The sequence below is a fragment of the Rattus rattus genome, chromosome 3, assembly GCF_011064425.1.
Source record: "Rattus rattus isolate New Zealand chromosome 3, Rrattus_CSIRO_v1, whole genome shotgun sequence".
In the NCBI taxonomy this organism is placed as follows: Eukaryota; Metazoa; Chordata; class Mammalia; order Rodentia; family Muridae; genus Rattus; species Rattus rattus.
The window spans coordinates 24,926,561-24,944,909 of NC_046156.1; the positions used below are offsets into that span (position 1 = coordinate 24,926,561).

The 18,349-nt window shown below is 41.0% G+C and overlaps 1 protein-coding gene across 1 annotated transcript in view; it reads left to right on the plus strand.

The window, feature by feature from the left end:
- The first annotated feature begins 5,904 nt into the window (after positions 1-5,904).
- The window catches only part of Tacr3 (tachykinin receptor 3), a 99,177-nt gene continuing 86,732 nt past the window's right edge, over positions 5,905-18,349 (plus strand). Inside the window, exon 1 of the mRNA XM_032896623.1 lies at positions 5,905-6,639. Within this exon, the coding sequence (XP_032752514.1) occupies positions 6,131-6,639 (509 nt within the window). The 5' untranslated portion in view covers positions 5,905-6,130. The remainder of the gene's footprint in view (positions 6,640-18,349) is intronic.

Sequence of the window (18,349 nt, forward strand, 5' to 3'; positions counted from 1 at the left end):
CAAAAGCTCAGAATATGCAAGATACAATCCACAGACCCCATGAAGCTCAAGAAGTTGGAAAACCAAAGAGTAAATGCTTCAGTCCTTCTTAGAAGGGAAAACAAAACATTCACAGAAGGAAATACAGATACAAAGTATGGAGCAGAGACTGAGGCAAAGGTCATCCAGAGGCATCCTCACCCGGGGATGCATCCCATATACTATCACCAAGCCCAGACAATATTGTGGATGCCAAGAAGTGCATGCTGACAGGAGCCTGATATAGCTGTCTCCTGAGAGGCTCTGCCAGAGCCTAAGAAATAGAGTCAGATGCTCTCATCCAGCCATTGGAGTGAAAATGAGTCCCCCAGTGGAGGAGTTTTAAAAAAGGACTGAAGGAACTGAAGGGGTTTTCAACCCCATAGGAAGAGCAACAATATCAATCAACCAGGCCCCCTAGAGCTCCCAGAGACTAAACCACCAATCAAAGAGTACACATGGAGGCTCCAGCCATATATGTAGCTGAGGATGGCCTTATAGGGCATCAATGAGAGGAGAGGCTCTTGTCCTTGTAAAGGCTCAGCATCTCCGTGTTAGGGGAATGCCAGGGCAGGGAGATGGGAGAGAGTGGGTGGGTGGGTGAGGGAACACTCTCATAGAGGCTGGGGAAGTGGGTAAGGTATACAAGGATTTCAGAAGGGAAATTGTGAAAGGGGATAACATTTGAAATGTAAGTAAATGTCCAATCTAAATTAAAAAGAACTTCCAAAGATGCCACTGAGTTCATTTTTATTAAATTTTATTATTTATTCCCTTTAAGACCCAATATCAGCCCACCCTTTCCTCACAGTACCCCCCCTGCAAGTCTTCCCCCACTTCCTTGTTCCCCTTTTGAGAAGAAGCCTCCCTCTGGGTGTCAAACCCTATACCATACCACCACCCCACCTCCCACTCCCACACATGAAATCTCTGTAGGACTAGGCTTATCCTCTCCCACTAATGCCAAACAAGGCTATCCATTTAGGGGCACAGGATACAAGGGAAGGCAGTCAACAGGCTCAAGGAAAGCCCCTGCTCCAGTCGTTTGGAGGACCTGCATGACGATCAAGCTTCTCATGTGTTACATATGTGTTGGGGGTGGGGAATCGGCTAGGTCCAACCTGTTTTTGGTTGATGATTCAGTCTTTAAGAGCTCCCAAGAGTCCAGGTTATTTGACTCTTTTGATTTTTCTGTGAAGTCACTGTCCTCTTTGGGTCCCTTAATATTGGCCATCTACTACTAGGCATGGGTCTAACCTTAAGAATGTTTTGTTTCCCCAGTGAGACTCCCTTAGAGAAAACTATTTTTTTCATTTGCAAGTAGTTATCAATTGGAAATAGAATAGCACTTTGAATAGGGCTGGGGACATGTGTCCACTTCTCTCAATTCTAAGGCACCAGGCAGACCCAGTTCATGCTGACTCTCTCTGTATGATGTGGGCCAGATCTTTTGCATTTAGAATGTCTTTATTGGTTGGTGACATCGATTTCCTCTATTTGTTACCTGCCTTTGGCTTCAGCTTCTGCAGAGTTGCCTGAGCCCTGATGGGAGGAATTGGTGGAGACAACCCATTAGAGATGAAGTGTTTCAAGGACTCTGACTCTCAGAACACTGTTCACTTGTGGGTCTCTGTTTTTGCTTCCAACTACTTCAGGAGGAAGCTTTTCTGATGATGGCTGAAAAAATTATTGATCTGAGTGTAGTTGCGTGTCATTAAAGTTCATGTTCTTACTCTGCTTCTTCAGCAGAGCAATAGTATTTAATTTTACCCTAAGCCTCTATTCTATCTAGTCTCAGTTCTTGGCTATCCAAGCAGCATCAGGCCTGGGCCCTATCTCAAGAAGTGATCCTCAAACCAAATTAGGAATTGGTTGTTAGGCCCACAATCTCTGTGCCACAACTGCATCAGCATATCTTGCAGGCAGGTCACTATGGAGATTGAAGGGTTTATAGTTGGGTTGGTATTTATGTTTCTCCTTTAGTAGGGCATTTTCCACTACTGTGATCTGAACAATCGTTCATAGAGATGAGGCTCTATGTAGCCAACCAGCACAGCTTCTCCCTGTTCAATGAGTTGTGCAGGTCTTGTCTTCAGCCGGAGGGCCTTAATATCAGTTTGTGGAACAGTCAGTAGTCTTGGCAAAGCCCAACTTTGGTCAACTAGATTAGATGCATTCCATTCCTGGTACATGGAAACTCCATGTGGTAACGAGATGGCTCAGTAGTTAAGAGCACTGACTGCTCTTCCAGAGGTCCTGAGTTCAAATCCCAGCAACCACATGGTGGCATCTGTGATGAGATCTGATGCCCTCTTCTGGTGTGTCTGAAGACAGCTACAGTGTACTATATAATAAATAAATAAATCTCTTTAAAAAAAGAGAGAGAGAGATGTTAAGCTGGGGTTCCGTAACCCCGTTATTTGTTTATTTCATTTAGCTTGCTTTCATATATGTATATATTTTAGAAATCTTTTTTTCCATCTTTATTAACTTGAGTATTTCTTATTTACATTTCGATTGTTATTCCCCTTCCCGGTTTCCTGGTCAACATCCCCCTAACCCCTCCCCCTCCCCTAGGAATCTTTTATTGTGTTAAGTTTCCATAGGATCCCTCAAATGGCCCTTAGTTTTAGCTTCCTTTCCCAATGTTCCCTACTTCACCCTTTTTTCTCCCCACTTCTGTCTTTCATCCCAGAATTATCTATTCTATTTTCTCTTCTTAGGGAGATCAATCTCTCGCATATAGTCCTTTCTTTATGCCTACCCTCTGTGGTTATAAAAATTGTAGCTTGCTTATCAATAACAATAACTAACATTCACATTTAAGTGGATACATATTATATTTGCCTTCCTGGTTCTGAGTTATCTGATTTTTTTCCCTGGGTTCATCAATTTATCTGCAAATTTCATTTTCTAATACCTGATTAATATAGTAATTATAGCGAGAATTCTTAAGGAGCGCCTGTCCGTACAATGGAATGGAGCTGTACTGATTGCCAGTCTATCTTTGTTGCTATTCCGTTGTTTATAATAAAACACCATGACCAAGGCAACTTGCAGAAGAAAGTTTATTTGGGGAATATGCCTACAGAGTATTAGGTCCATAATGGGCAGATTGTCAGGGAGCAGGCATTGAAGTGGGAGCTGAAAGCTGAGAGGTGAGGGCTTACATTTTGAAATGCACTGGAAAGAGTACAGGTCTTTTGAAACTTTAAACCCGGATCTTGGTAGCATAGTTCCTCTAGCAAGATCACACCTCTTTTTTTTTTCTTTAAAGAAAGATACTTTTACTTTAGAACAGATTTAGATTTACAGAAAGTTTGAAATGACAGTGGAGCATTCTATCCCCAGTTTTTCCTAGTGTTGATATTTTATATTATCATGGTCTATATGTTACAACAAATAAGATAATACCAACACATCATTGTTAACTGAGGTGCATAATTTATATACAGTTCCTTACTTCCTACCCACTGTCCTTTCAAAAAGAAAGACTTATTTATTTTTATTTCATGTGCATTGCTGTTTTGATGCATGCACATATGTGCTTCTGGAAGTCAGAAGAAGGCATCAAATTTCCCCAGGACTAGAAGTACTGATGGGTGTGAACCACCAGGTGGATGCTGAGAGCTGAACCTGGACCCTGGAAGGGCAGCACCTCATAAACCTTCCCAAACAGCCACCAACCAACCAGGAACTAGGTATGCAAATGCCTGAGAATATGGGAAACAACTCATTCAAACTACCTCATTGGCTACCAGCAGTATTCATGAGCTTGAAGGTGACAGTCCAGAACTCAAAAACAAGAAATGAATCTGTAGTCACAGATGTGTAAATCACGGACCAATGGATCTGACACTGATAAGATAAAAATATTTCAACACGGTGGGAATAAACCGAATATACTGAAAAGGAATTACATGCAAAAGCTGCCAAACAGAAGATGATTGACAGAGACATCAATTTGGAACTTAGACAAAATTGTCCTTTCCAAACACCGGTTCCTCCACTAGCCAGCAGCATTACCTGAAATAAAACTTTACATATGAAATATATGACACTATGTCAACAAGTTAAGACAGGAAATAATAACACATAAGTGTTCGTTCTCTCTTATGCATTGTTGACAGACAGCTAGAGCCCAATTCCACTGTATATTCTGAGCAAACATGTAGCTAGCAAATAAAGTTTCTTGACCATTAGCAATAAGAAGTGAATATTCACATAATGATAGAACGCTTTGTCCTACTTAGTAATTAGATCATTTTAGTTTGCTGACAGGTAGAGCCTATCAACATTTCACGCCATGCTGTCTCTCACCCTGGCTATGTTTTCCAATATCCTCATATCTTGCTGATGGATGGGGTACACACATGTCATGCACATATACTCAAAGGTTTCAAATCACAGGTCCTGTTCACAGAGTTTGCTTCTGATCTTCTACCACTTACTCTGTGTTTCTATTGAAGTTCATAAGATAAGAGAAGGAAGAACATGATTTTTTAAAAATAGGTGAGTAGGGTCAGATAACAGTAGTACCTGGAATATGAAAAGCTACTTTTCATCTCCAAAACCTTTCACACACACACACACACACACACACACACACACACACACACACACACACACACGTCTGTAATTTATGACAGCCTGTATTTCAAGAACACATTCAATCCTCACAAAGGATCATACTAAGGTAAGCTGAAAGAATTCCAAGAATACCTGTGGTTTCAGCATCCTTCCATATTGCTAAATCTTCCAATATTTTTCTGTGTCTTTTTTTGTCTCGGGAAAACATACTGCTAGACTACAGGCTCCATCAGAGCTGGCTACTTTCCTGTTACATTCCCAGTACCTGGCATAACATTTGGGAGGAAATGCTTACACCTGAATCCTTGGATACCTACTCAGATTAACCAACAAGGTTTGTCTTGGAACCTTCTGGTAAATTTCCTGTGATGTCTATGGAAGTGCAGACCATTGCGTGTGGTTTCCACTCCACAAAGCACTCACAACCACCAGCTATCATCAAACTCAGAGGTCAGGCCATCAGGTCTGCTTGGAAAGTAATGTTTAAGTTCTGAGCAAAAGTCTGGAGCCGCATAAGCATGTGTGCACACTCGCTCTCCCCACTGGGTGCATTTTACAGGGGGCGAAGAGACCTACGCTCCGTCGATTTGTTTTAAGAACATTTACATTCCTGGTTTACATTCTGTTTGCTGGGACACTCTAATCTGAGAAGAATCCTCCAGGCTAGAAGTGTGGATCCATTTGAGGAGACTAAAAGCAAAGCTGTCGGGATTGGGGGCTGGAGGGTATTTCCAGTGACAAGGGTTAGGAGTGAAAGGAAATGGGTAGACGCTGAAAGTGGGAGCAAGAAAAGGAATCTCAGACTGAAAATATAAGCAGGATCCAAATGTTGAATTAAATCCCAAAGCCAGCGACACAGAAGTATAGTTGGCTACTGCATTCCTACACACTGTCCCCAAATTCACCTGTCATCTTGCTTTCTACTCACTAGCGAACAGCCAGTTGTTTCAGGAAAAATAAATTTTAAGGTAAAACTCAGAGCAAAACCCTAAAGTTAAAGGAGGGAAGTGAGTATTGGAAAGATTTTGATTTCAGGGGAACATCTTTCCCGTGCCATCAGCTGGCAGCTGACAGGAGAGGAGCAGAGAAAGATTGAAACCCAGAGTGTGGGCTAGAGAAGCGAAGACCAGGAGCTTGCGGGGTGGGGAGCAGGGGAGGAGGTGTTCTGTCAGTCGCTACCCGCGACGTCACGGAAGCTGGGGACTCCTGGAGGCTATAAAGCGCGCCTTCAGCGCAGATCTCAGCTCTCCCACTGCTGCCTGGGAGCTCCTCCCTGGCAGGACCCAAGCGAGGAGAATCTCTGGTTCTCTCCTGCCCAGAAGAGCAGCAAACTACCAGGAGTAAGTGAGGCTCCAGCTCCGTAGCCTTTGCCCCATCACAGCATCCCTGGGGGCGGTACCATCACTGCCGGCTACCAGGTAGTACCCCAAAACAACGTGCCTAAGGGGTGAAGAACTTCAAGGGAGCTGGCTCCTGCTAGCCGCCCCGGAGTGTGGCAGGTCCCAGGCTGCAGACGCTGGCCATGGCCTCAGTCCCCAGGGGCGAAAACTGGACCGACGGGACGGTGGAAGTGGGGACCCATACAGGGAATCTGAGCTCCGCGCTGGGGGTCACAGAGTGGCTTGCGCTCCAAGCTGGCAACTTCTCTTCAGCGCTGGGGTTGCCGGCGACAACCCAGGCACCTTCCCAGGTCCGGGCTAACCTGACGAATCAGTTCGTGCAGCCGTCCTGGCGGATCGCGCTCTGGTCCCTGGCCTATGGCTTGGTGGTGGCTGTGGCAGTCTTCGGAAACCTCATCGTTATCTGGATCATCCTAGCCCACAAGCGCATGAGAACTGTCACCAACTATTTCCTGGTAAACCTGGCTTTCTCCGACGCCTCCGTGGCTGCCTTCAACACCTTGATCAATTTCATCTATGGTCTTCACAGCGAGTGGTACTTTGGCGCCAACTACTGCCGCTTCCAGAACTTCTTTCCCATCACAGCGGTGTTTGCCAGCATCTACTCTATGACAGCCATTGCAGTGGACAGGTAAGGGGAGAAGGGAAAAGAAGCCGGTGAGGCATGGGCAGGAGAGCAAATTAGGCAAGCAGTCGTTAGCACTATAAAACAAATGATGACCCAACGGGATTTTAAAGGGATAGGAACTGTGAACCGGTTTCTGTTCTCATGGTCTCTCCCACTCCATTCCTGACTCTGGCATTGGGAGTCTGGAGGGACAGCAGAAGGCAAATGCGTGTGAAAATTCATCATGCCAAATAGGCAATCAGCTGGAATGACTGAACTAATGTTTAGAATTCGTGTTCCAAGAAAAATTGTTTTGCCTTCCTTTTCTCTGTTGTTTAGTCGCTATGCTGGCTAAGGAACATACAAAGAGCTACCCACCCATCCCCCTTTTTTCTGGAGTCCTAGTAAGTCTCTGCTCTCTAAACCTGACCCAACGCCAGTTCTTTCCTGCCATCCCTACCAGGTTCCAAGAGAGGCATCAAGCTCTGGCTAAAAATCTTGTCAGTTTCCATTTCGTTCTTGGCTAGAATTAAAGTCTAGTAATCCAAGGAAGACTCCTGTGCCTGGAAGCATGTAACTGAATTTCTCAGAAGATATAAGACATTACACCCACAGAATAAGGGGTTAAAGACTCACTTATATATACACATATATACATATATGTGCATATATATAGTGTTTACATATATTTGCATATATATTTGTGTGTGTATATATATACGTGTGTATATATGTGTGTGTATATATGTATATATATATGTGTGTGTGTGCATGTGTATGTGTGTGTGTATGCACATACACATACACGCACACATGCTCACACGTGCTCACACACACACATATAGGGAGTATGTTTCTCACCTAAAGTGGAATTCTGAAATGCTTAATTAAAAGCTGACTGAATCTCAAATAATTTTTACTATAGTCAAGTTTTTAAAAATTCTCCATGCATTTGCTTTCTCTTATAGAACACTAGAAAATGTATATGCTTGTGGAAACACTGGTGAGCCATTATCTGTCAGGGAAGATGGTTACATTTAAATTCAATATGATGATAGAGATGAACAGAGCCAGGTAATTCTGCATTCACCTTACTGATTGACATTTGCATGGGGCTTTAATGCCTGTCTTAGCATTAAAGATTCTGTGCAAAGATTGCTTTTTTACATTAATGAAGTTAATTATAAAGTCAAAAGGACTAAATAATTATTAATTATTCCTACACTCAGTCACCTATCATTATGTGAAAAATCTCAAATATTCAAAAATATTTTTTGAAATATTGAATGGAGAGTTTCTAATAGCATAGAGCTATGGAAATATTTCACATGCCAGGCCTACAATGTTAAGCCAAAGGAGCAATATATGCCTCTAACTAGGATAAACACACACACACACACACACACACCTTTTAAAGGTCTTCAATACTATCCAGTTCCTTTCCTTTCCCCTCTAGCTCTGATCTTCTGTATACCTCTGCTGGGGATAAACTTGGAGGCCAAGACTGAACAAAATCAGCCCAAAGTTTGGGAAAGTGAAATTCCTTCCCCTTAAACCTCGCCCCGTGGAAATAGAGCAAATGTTCCCTGATATTTGCAGACCATCCATTCTGATTTGCTCTTGTTTCTTTTTAAACAGATTTCCCACATGTGAGTTTTTGGGGTGATGAGGAAAGAGGTGTTAGTGTATCATGCCTTAACATAATCTGTGTCTTTTTTAAGTCCTAACGATGAAAATTCTAGTGTGTGCAAAATTGGCTTCTAATGGGGAAACTATTTTTCCGGTTTGATCTGGCCAACACGTCTGATGTGGCTTTGTGGCTCTCTTGACTGTAATGAAGAGCTACTTTATGCTGAGTACTTGGAAATATTATGAATTTATCACTTATTCTTCTTCATGCATTTCATAGAAAACATCATAAAACTAAATAAAATTCCCACAGCGCACATTCTGCTATGGAATTGAAGTGAGCTCAGTTTGTGCATTGCAGATCTCTTCTGCTTAAATGGTTATTTAAAAGAACACTCTTATCTGAGCAGACAAAATGATTTAAGAACTATATGTGTGAAGAAAACCATATCTGAGATAATTTTTAAATCAAAGAGTCCAACAGTTGGTAAAATTTGTTTTTAACCACTCCATAGATCCTTTCAGCGATGGTATCTTATCAAACACAGACTAGGAGCTGGCTCTGCAGCCCTATCATAAGCTAAACTGTGCAAGATTAGTCCTCCTGAGGTTGCAAAGGCATCATGGATTCTCAGGTTACAGTTACACGGACGGACTGCTGCACATAGCTGACATCATCACTAACAATACATGTTTCACAGAATGCATAGTTTCCTCTATAATTAATGCTTTATTAAAATAACTATAAATTTAAATAATATGCAAAATGTTCCCATTAATAAAGGATATGTCCAACCAGTGGCTGTCAGGTTTCATGCATCCCAGGACAGCTGGGTATGTGGCTCAACCCTTTTTAAATGACAGTCAGCATCCCTAATGTCGTATTAACCGGTGTAGGGGACCCTATTCTCATTGGAAAGCACATGCACTTTCATTTGTTTCTTTACCTAAAGTAAAAGAGCTCCCAAGTGTGGAAGGAGAATAAACTTGGTTCAGGCACGTGGCCTTCCACAGCAGCGGCAAGTGTTTGAAAGCCTCCTGCAGCAGTGGAAAACTCAGACTTGAACTAGGGCTATTTCCTTAATAAGCAATTGGCAGTAATGGTCACATGTTTATCTGATAAAAAAAAAATGTGTCTCTCTGAAATGCATTCTGCACTAATAGAATTGATTGTTTTATTTTTCCACTCTGTAAATAACTCCACCAAAAACTAGGATGTGACATCACAGGTGTTTGTTTTCTACTGGCATGTGGTGCTGACTACATTATTAGCAATCCCTCAATGCCTGCTTTGTTGCCTGAAAGGCCACTTCTCTATCATCATGGCCACCTTGATACCCAGACCACAAACACAAGGCAGAATTGCTTCCACTACCGGCCTGAGTTACTCTTCATCATCCTCTCCAAATTGCCTTCCTGAAATAAAACATTTGGCTACAACACATGCCTTTAAAAAGGCCAAACCTCTCCAAGATCATGTTGAGGAACCAAGATTCAAACCATTTCAGTCCGATCGGTGCTGTGCTCCTCTGAGCCTCTGTGCTGTTGTGCCTGGTTACCTTTGTAGCCTGGAATTAGTTGGACTAAGATTACCTTCAGAACTGTTGGAATCTAGCACTTGTTTATACCCCGAGCATTGATGGAAACACATAACAAGTTCTTGTTACCTGTGTCTTCGTAGAGAGTGTAGGAGGTAGAAAACTATTACTAGAATGGTTACTGCAATAAATTTTGATTTCTGCTCATTTACTGAGTACAGCACTTAATTTAGGGAAACGAATAGTCAGTAAATATTTTCCTCCATTTTCCAGGCATGCATTTTTAAATTAAGTTAGAAATTTCAGTACATTTTATTAACACAGTGAAAGGTTATCTCCACATACTGATCTTGTTTGATCTGAATTCAATTTGTTGTTTCTTCCTGGTAAACCTAAAGGAGATAATTTCATATGTTTTATGTAACTGCCCAAAACAAATTCACTGCAAAGAATAGTTTGTTATTTAGACTCAGAGATAGACCAAATTCATAATTATTGAAAGGAACACTTAAATGAACCAAGAAATAGTATTTATCCAAATAAGTAAAAGAAAATCAACTTATTTTCTATCTTCTGTTATACTGTTTCATAAAATTAATTCATGCAAATTAATCATGGAGGGTCTGGGGAGGGCTTTTAAGTAGATTCAACAAATGGCAGAAATGAAGAACAGTGAAGAGCTGACTCTAAGGGTATGATAGAATTCTACATTATTGCATATATGTATATATATATGTTTAATGTTTTTGTAAATGTTTTTCTAGAAATCTTTTTATCTATCTGACTCGAGAGCCCTGAGCCACTCTCAGGGAAAACACTCTCTGCAGTCACAGTTACTTCTCGCTATTCTCGTAACTCACGACACATTCTTTAGTCCATAAGATGAATCTGATGAAGTCAGCATAAGATAAGTCACTTAATATCACCGAATTACTTACAAAATAGTAATCAAATCTATGTTTTGAGTAATATTACTTTCAGGGAATATCATAAACCATTGGGTCTGCTGTAGTTCTTGTACAAGGACTTTAAAAGCCTTTTTGTATATAGAAATTATTGGTCTATAATGGCTAATGGTAGAAGTTCTGTTGCAGTGCCAATATTTTTAAAATTTATTTGTGTGTGTGTGTGTGTGTGTGTGTGTGTGTGTGTGTGTGTGTGTGTAAAACACATGTGCACACAGGCATTCAGGTGCCCACATAACCCAGGGGCACTGAATCCCTGGGTTCTGAGAATTTCATTCAGTAAGCACTCAACTGTTGAGCCATCTTACCAAGCCGTCATTGTGAATTCTTATAAAATTAGCCATGAGTGCATAACAAGAGCAATAAATGCATTTTAATTCATTAGATGAACACGTAAGGTCAGTGCATCTAAGCTACATTCAGTGATTTGTTATGTAATTAGAACTCCCGTTTGTGCCGTGATGACGCTATCAACCTTAGGTAGCATATGCCCCAGCTAATCTTCAGTAAGGAGGTACTGCTGAAGCATTGCTAGCACTGCTGCCCTCCAATGGGTACAGCTTTCAAAAGCAACTCCCTAATACCTAACGCACTATGCCAATATAACCCAAATGTAAAACAAAGGGAGAAATAGAACATTAACCAAATAAAGACAGATATCTAACAAGCATCAATCCTCCTACCCATTGCTGACATTCAAACATCGTGTTTCCTTATCAGCTCTTTGCTCATTAAGCCACGCAAACCTCCTTTCCTGTTTCTGTTCAAAGAGTCGTATGCTGAATCCCAGCCAGCATGTCAGTTCTCTGACCTTCCGGACCATTCTGCAGAGCTCATCCAAGGGCTTCTGCCTGCGAGTCTCGCCTCAGTTTCCAGTTCATTTGGCCCCTTCCTTCCTCCTGACTATGTTTCTGAAACCCCACCTGCGTGTAACAATTTCATTTTAGGGACTTCAGTTCCAAATACTGAATCTGTTTCTTTCTTTATTTTCTTGTTTGTGTACAAGCTGTCTCATCCAAACCTGAGCTTACATGTATCCCTTTGGAACAAAATGGTTGGTTGCTTGGTTTGTTATCTATAACTAGTTTTCTTCAGGTTATAAATTTCACAAAGATAAAATGCAAATACATTAAAGGAAATAGATAAATTAAAATCAGTTAAAAATTGAGTGTGGAGAAAAAGAATGTGTGTATATATGCATATATATATACATTTCTTCTATATCTATACAAACATAAGATATGATTAGGATAATGTAACACTGGCTATCAAGGCAAAGGATCCTAATCCATTGGAAAACTTCACTATCAATTATTCTTCTGTTATTTGGCTTCACATCTGAGGCTTTTTTGATGTTCTAACAACCTAAGTTTCTTGACAGCCATACACAAAAATAAACAGATTACTAACATTGCTGACTTTGTGCATACACACAGTGCTCTCGTTCAGCAAGGGCTGAAGAGTCTCTGATACTTCGTCATGAGGAATGTGCGCTATGGGTCAAAGGGACAACATCTTTTACCAAAACCATCACTGATAGAAAGTATGTTCTCTCTGGGTTTTATCAAGAGGTTTATCTTGGTGACAAAGACATAGAACCAACCAGAACTCAGTGAAAAGCTCCCGGAGTACTTGCAATTTCTGGGTGATCTCATCCGACCCAAGATCAAATGAAGAAGGGGATAAAATGCTGTTTTCTGTAGAACTATTTGGCTTGCCTTCAGTTTGAACACAGTGTGACAAGCAGAAAAAAATCAAAGCTGTCAGGCATGACCAAAGTCTTCCAAATCATCTTCACACTGGTCCCCGTCTGCCATCTGATGATCCCACTTTCCCACTGTAGTATTGAAGTTTGTTCACTGTTAAGAGTAGTGTTCACAGTGAAAAAAACAATTGTGTGTCCTTAGTGTGTGCAGTGGGAATGCTCTGTGTGTATGCATGCATGTGCGTGTATGTGTGTGTTCCTTGTGACAGAATTTCCCTCTACAGCCCATACTGGCCTGAAACCACCAGCTGATGAAATCAGAGAAGTGGGCATCTTCACCTGCATAGCCAAACAAATTTGAGTTTTCCTTGTTTGGGGCATGGAATTCAGTTTATTATTCTCAAGAGTGGGACCTGTCCTGGGGTGTGGTAAACCTACCAAGGCTCACATCATTAAAGAAAATTTATCAACATAGAAACCTACAATTGTCCAAGGTGCAAAAGAATCAGATACCATAGAGTGTTCAACCCTTCAGGGAAAGTATATACTGTGTCCTTCCACTGAGGGCTCAGAAGAGGAAATAGAAAAAGCATAAGAGATGATAGATGACTATAAGCAGCTACAGTCTTCTGGGGCAGCTGCACACATGATCCCAAAGGACAAGACCTGTCCAGCACAAGGCAGACCAGTTCAAGCAAGGAGAAGAGAGTTGGGCAAAAGTTTGCTCCATAGCCGGTAAACTGTTGGCAACTGTTCACTGTTGGGAAAGACCTGGTTTTCTCTAAGGCGTAGTCTCTCAAATAAGTCAACTACACTCCAAATGTGGAAGGCCCCACATCCAAGAATATTTGGATATCACAAATTGGCCTTAATGAAAGCAAGAATGACAAACATTGGGAAAGGGAGTTGAATCTAGGAAGAGTTGGGAAAGAGAAAGTGAATATGATAAAAAAATATAAAATTCTTTTAAAATGTATACAAATTTTAAAAGTACATAAGAAATCTCCTTGTGGAGACAGGGAGGGCAGGGAGGAGGTATGGGATGTGGAACAGTTGGAGGGTGGACCTAGAGGGGAATAAAATCTGGTGTGTAAAAACAAAAAGAAAAAAGAAAATAATAATGATAACAATAATAATAATGATGATGATGATGATGATTATAATAATAACAGTGATGATGATTATAATGATGATGAAGATGATGATGATGTAAAATTGATTTTACTTTTCCTAGCAGTTATCAAATGCCAACAGCTCCTCAAATGGGGGTGCGATTCCGTGTCCATTTCTCCCCCTCCATGCTGGGATTTTGTCTGGCGTGAGCTTGCACAGATAATACTTATGCTATCAAAACCGTCATGAGTTCATTTGTGCTACTGCCCCATTATGCACAGAAACAGTTTCCTTGAAATTATTTACAACTTCTGGCTCTTACGACTTTTCCACCATTCTTTCTCTAAACTCTCCGAGCTTTTCAGGAAACGTTCGATAGGTATGTCTCCCATTTAGGACTAAGTGCCTCACAGTTTTTATTCTTCTGTTTTTGATTGTGAGCTTAGCCTCTAACGGCTGAGCCATCTCTCCAGCCCGACAGCTTTTATTCTTTACATGTTCACCAGCTAATGGTCTATTATCACTGTCATCTACTTCAAAAAGCTTCCGTGATGATGCTTGAGAGACACTCTGATCTATGGTTATAACAATGAGTCACTAGGAGTCATTTTAGCACAGTGTGTATTTAGCAGAATGATAGTGATAGGTCCTCCCGTAGTACCTATTGCCTATCCAGCCACAATGACAGACCCCTTAAATAATATTCTATATGGGCTCTTTCTCGTGGACTGGACAACAGTTACAAAGTATGGGTTATTTCTAGAGCATCCATTTACCCTCGCACTAGTACCATGCCCTGTTGGCCATCTGTGTCTCCCGGTGTTTGCAGCCAGATGCGGTTGATGAGCATATTCATCCTCTGGTGGCAAGCTTTTGTTTGCCAGCACTAGGAAAGATAGCGAGCAGGGATGAAGCTTCCAACTAAATACTAAATAAATAATGATTTCTGCTGTGACTCGAGCATGTAGTATCTTCCACGATAAGCTCTTATCATCAGGTTCTGGAAGATAACCAAGAGTACTGGCAATAGCTTGTAATAATTGGGGTATATGGGACCCCACCTGCCAAAAATTGAAAAATAAGTAATCCATTTCTGGTACCATGGTTTTTACTTGTTGGTGTCCACTTTCTGTTTAGTATACTATCCTCCCACTATAAGGTAATTTCATTTCATTAAATATATATATATATATATATATATATATATCAGTAAATTTCTACAATGTTAGGTTTCCTTGTGACTCTTTTTAAAAGATTTATTCTTATTTCTAATTATGTGTGTCAATATGTGTATGCATATAGATAGTTCATGTGAGACCAGAAACGTCAAATCCCCTGAATCTCCTGTTGCTGGAGTTATAGAAGATCGCATGCTGCCTAACAACATGGGTAACAGGGATCGAATTCGGGCACTCTGGGAAGGAAGCATGGGCTCTTAACCACTGAGCAACCTCTACAGCCCTATATGGCTTTCTCAGAAGGTCTTCAGTGTTAATTACCCCTTCCTATATATTTTCCTCCTGTCTCATCCCAATTTAACTCTCCTGTCCCATTGCCTTTAGCCCTCTATACGACTGTGCTATACTTCATTACTCTTAAGACAACCCCCAGTTGTCCTTTACTAATTTCTCGATGTCTATGGGTATCCCGAATGAAGATTCAAAGCTGTTTCTCCAAATGACATAAAACATGGGGGATTTGTCTCTTTGTATCTGAATTGTTTCGCTTGAAATGATGGTTTCTAGCATCATTTCTCTGTGAATTCCATAATTTCATTTTAATAGATATTGCATCATGTAAATGTAGCACATTGAAGCTATCCACTCATCAGGATATTGACATCCAGGCTGTCCCCATTTCTTCACTCCTAGGAACATGTGAATGCTGTACATGGAAGAGTAAGCATCTCTGAAAGAATGTGTGCCTTCCTTTGGGTGTATCCCCTATAGTAGCACTGTCGTAGCTGGAGTTTCTACTGCTGTGTTTAAACATCACGAGCAAAAGGGTTTACTTCATCTCACGGCTTGTATTCCACCATCAGGGCAGTTAGGACAAGAGTTCAAGGCAGGGACCTGGAGGCAAGAACTGAAACAGTGACCATGGAGAGTTCTTACTGACTTCCTCAACCCATAATTTGTTAAAACATCCAGGACCACCCAGTCCAGAGGTGTCAATTCTAGCTTCAGTTAAGTTGGCATAAAACAGGGCAGCACCATTGTGTAACTGAATCATGTGGTAGATATGTTCCCGGTGTCTTCAGGAACCATGACACTCATTTTCATAGTGGTTTTACCAGTTTACCTCCCCATCACCAATAAGAGCTTTCCTTTCCACGCATCTGTACCAACAACATCTGTGTGAGCATCTTCTGTTGTTTGGTTGGTTTGTTGGTGGGTTGGTTGGCTTGGTTTGATTTTTATTTTGGTCATTCTGACTAGGGTAATGTGAAATAACAAAGCTGTTTTACTTTGCATCTCCCTGATGACTTAAGATGCTGAACATTTTTTAAAACTGTCTCTCAGCTATTGGAGTTTCATCATTTGATAGCTCTGTTTAGATGTGTGCCTTTTTACTGTTGTTTGTTTGTTTATTTTAATTTGGTCATTTGTTTCCTTGATGTTTAGATTTGTAGAGCCATAGCTATAGCTAAAACAGATGTCTCCATTATGTAGACTGCTCCTTCGCTTAATTATGGTGTCATCTGCTGTACAGAGGTATTTTGGTTTCATATGATCCCATTTGTTAATTATTTTCTTAATACCTGGGCTACTAGGATTCTATGCAGAAATCCCATTCCTATGCCTATACATTCAAATAAATTCCCTACTTTCTCCCTTAAACGGTATCAGTTCTTAAGGTCCTTGATCTAAGTTCTGCACAGATGATAGCTATGAACCTGTTTTTCTTTCTTCTACATAGAACTATCCAATTTGACCATCACCGTTTGTTGATGATATTCTTTTTTCCCCTATGTGAGTTGTTGGTTTCTCTGTCAAAAGTCAGGTAGTCACTGAACTGAGAATAGGGACCCCCCGTTGAAGGAATCAGAGAAAGAACTGGAAGAGCTTGAAGGGGCTCGAGACCCCATATGTACAACAATGCCAAGCAACCAGAGCTTCCAGGGACTAAGCCACTACCTAAAGACTATACATGGACTGACCCTGGACTCTGACCTCATAGGTAGCAATGAATATCCTAGTAAGAGCACCAGTGGAAGGGGAAGCCCTGGGTCCTGCTAAGACTGAACCCCCAGTGAACTAGACTGTTGGGGGGAGGGCGGCAATGGGGGGAGGGTGGGGAGGGGAACACCCATAAGGAAGGGGAGGAGGGGATGTTTGCCCGGAAACTGGGAAAGGGAAAAAAACTCGAAATGTATATAAAAAATATTCAAGTTAATAAAAAAAAAAAAAAGTCAGGTAGTCACAGGTTCTATGATCACAGTGGCCATAGCATGTGTTTTGATTACAAAAGCTCTGTAGCGTATAACTTGGATCAGGGATGGTGATACTTGAACAGCTTCCTATATTTCAGGGATATTTTAGATATCCTTTTTGTTTCCCAATTCAGTGTAAAAGCATTATTTCAATTCCTGTGAAAATCTGCTTTATACTTTTGATGGTATTCCAATGAAATCTATAGATTAGGTCTCATAGGGTAAGCATTTCCACAATTTTAATATTACTAATACACAAGCATAAGAGGTCTTTCCTTCTTCTAGTATCTTGTTCAATTTCTTCCTTTAGTGTCTTCAGGTTTTCATTTTGTCAGTCTTTCACTCCCTTAGAATTGTTCCAGTATATTTTTGAGAGTACCGTGAAAGGGATTATTTCTCTGATTTATCACTTGATATGTTTGGCATTTGCATATGGGAAGACTACTGTTCTGTGTGCTAATTTTGTATTCTGCTACTTTGGTGAAAGGATTTATCAGCTGTGGGAGTTTTCTGCAGTCTTTAGAACTAAACGTTCAGCAAATAAGGATAATTGACTTCCTTTCCTTTGCTATTTCCTCTCATCCATGTCACGTATCTTATTTCTCCAGATACAGAACCAACACTACATTGAACAGGAATCGAAAGAGTGGAATCTTAGTCTAGTTTCTCATTTTTATAGAAATGCTTTGAATTTTTCTCCATTTAACGTGATGCTGTCTGTGGGTTTGTTGTATGTTGCCTTTATGATGCTGAGATGTCCCCACAACCCTAGATTGTTCAGGACATTTCTGACAAGGGGGTGTGTGGTTTTAGTCATAAATACAACTCCCAGCCTCATAGTAATGTTCTGTAGGCTTAGAAGATCCTCTCCTCTGACCTTCAGAAGTTTGAAAGTGTCTCCCTGGATTCTTTAGGTGATCCTAGAATTCTAAGTTGGGTTCTACACTGTGTTGGTTCCAGGAAGTTGGTAGATATGGTGACTGACAGGGAGACAGGAAAATTGATCTGACTGACCTTCCTGGATTTCTGGTCTACACACTACTCAGGGTCTGTGTTGAGAGTGTGGGTGACTGATAGGAGTATTATTTTCTTTTCTTTCCTTTTTTCCTGTGTGTGTGTGTGTGTGTGTGTGTGTGTGTGTGTGTGTGTGTGTGTGTGTGTCTTATTTAGAGTTTTATTGCTATGAACAGACACCAGGACCAATGTAAGTTCTATAAAGGACAACATTTAATTGAGAATGGCTTACAGGTTCAGAGGTTCAGTCCATTATCATCAGGGCAGGAGCATGGCAGCATCTAGACAGGCATGGTGCAGGAGGAGCTGAGTTCTACATTTTTACCCGAAGGAAGCC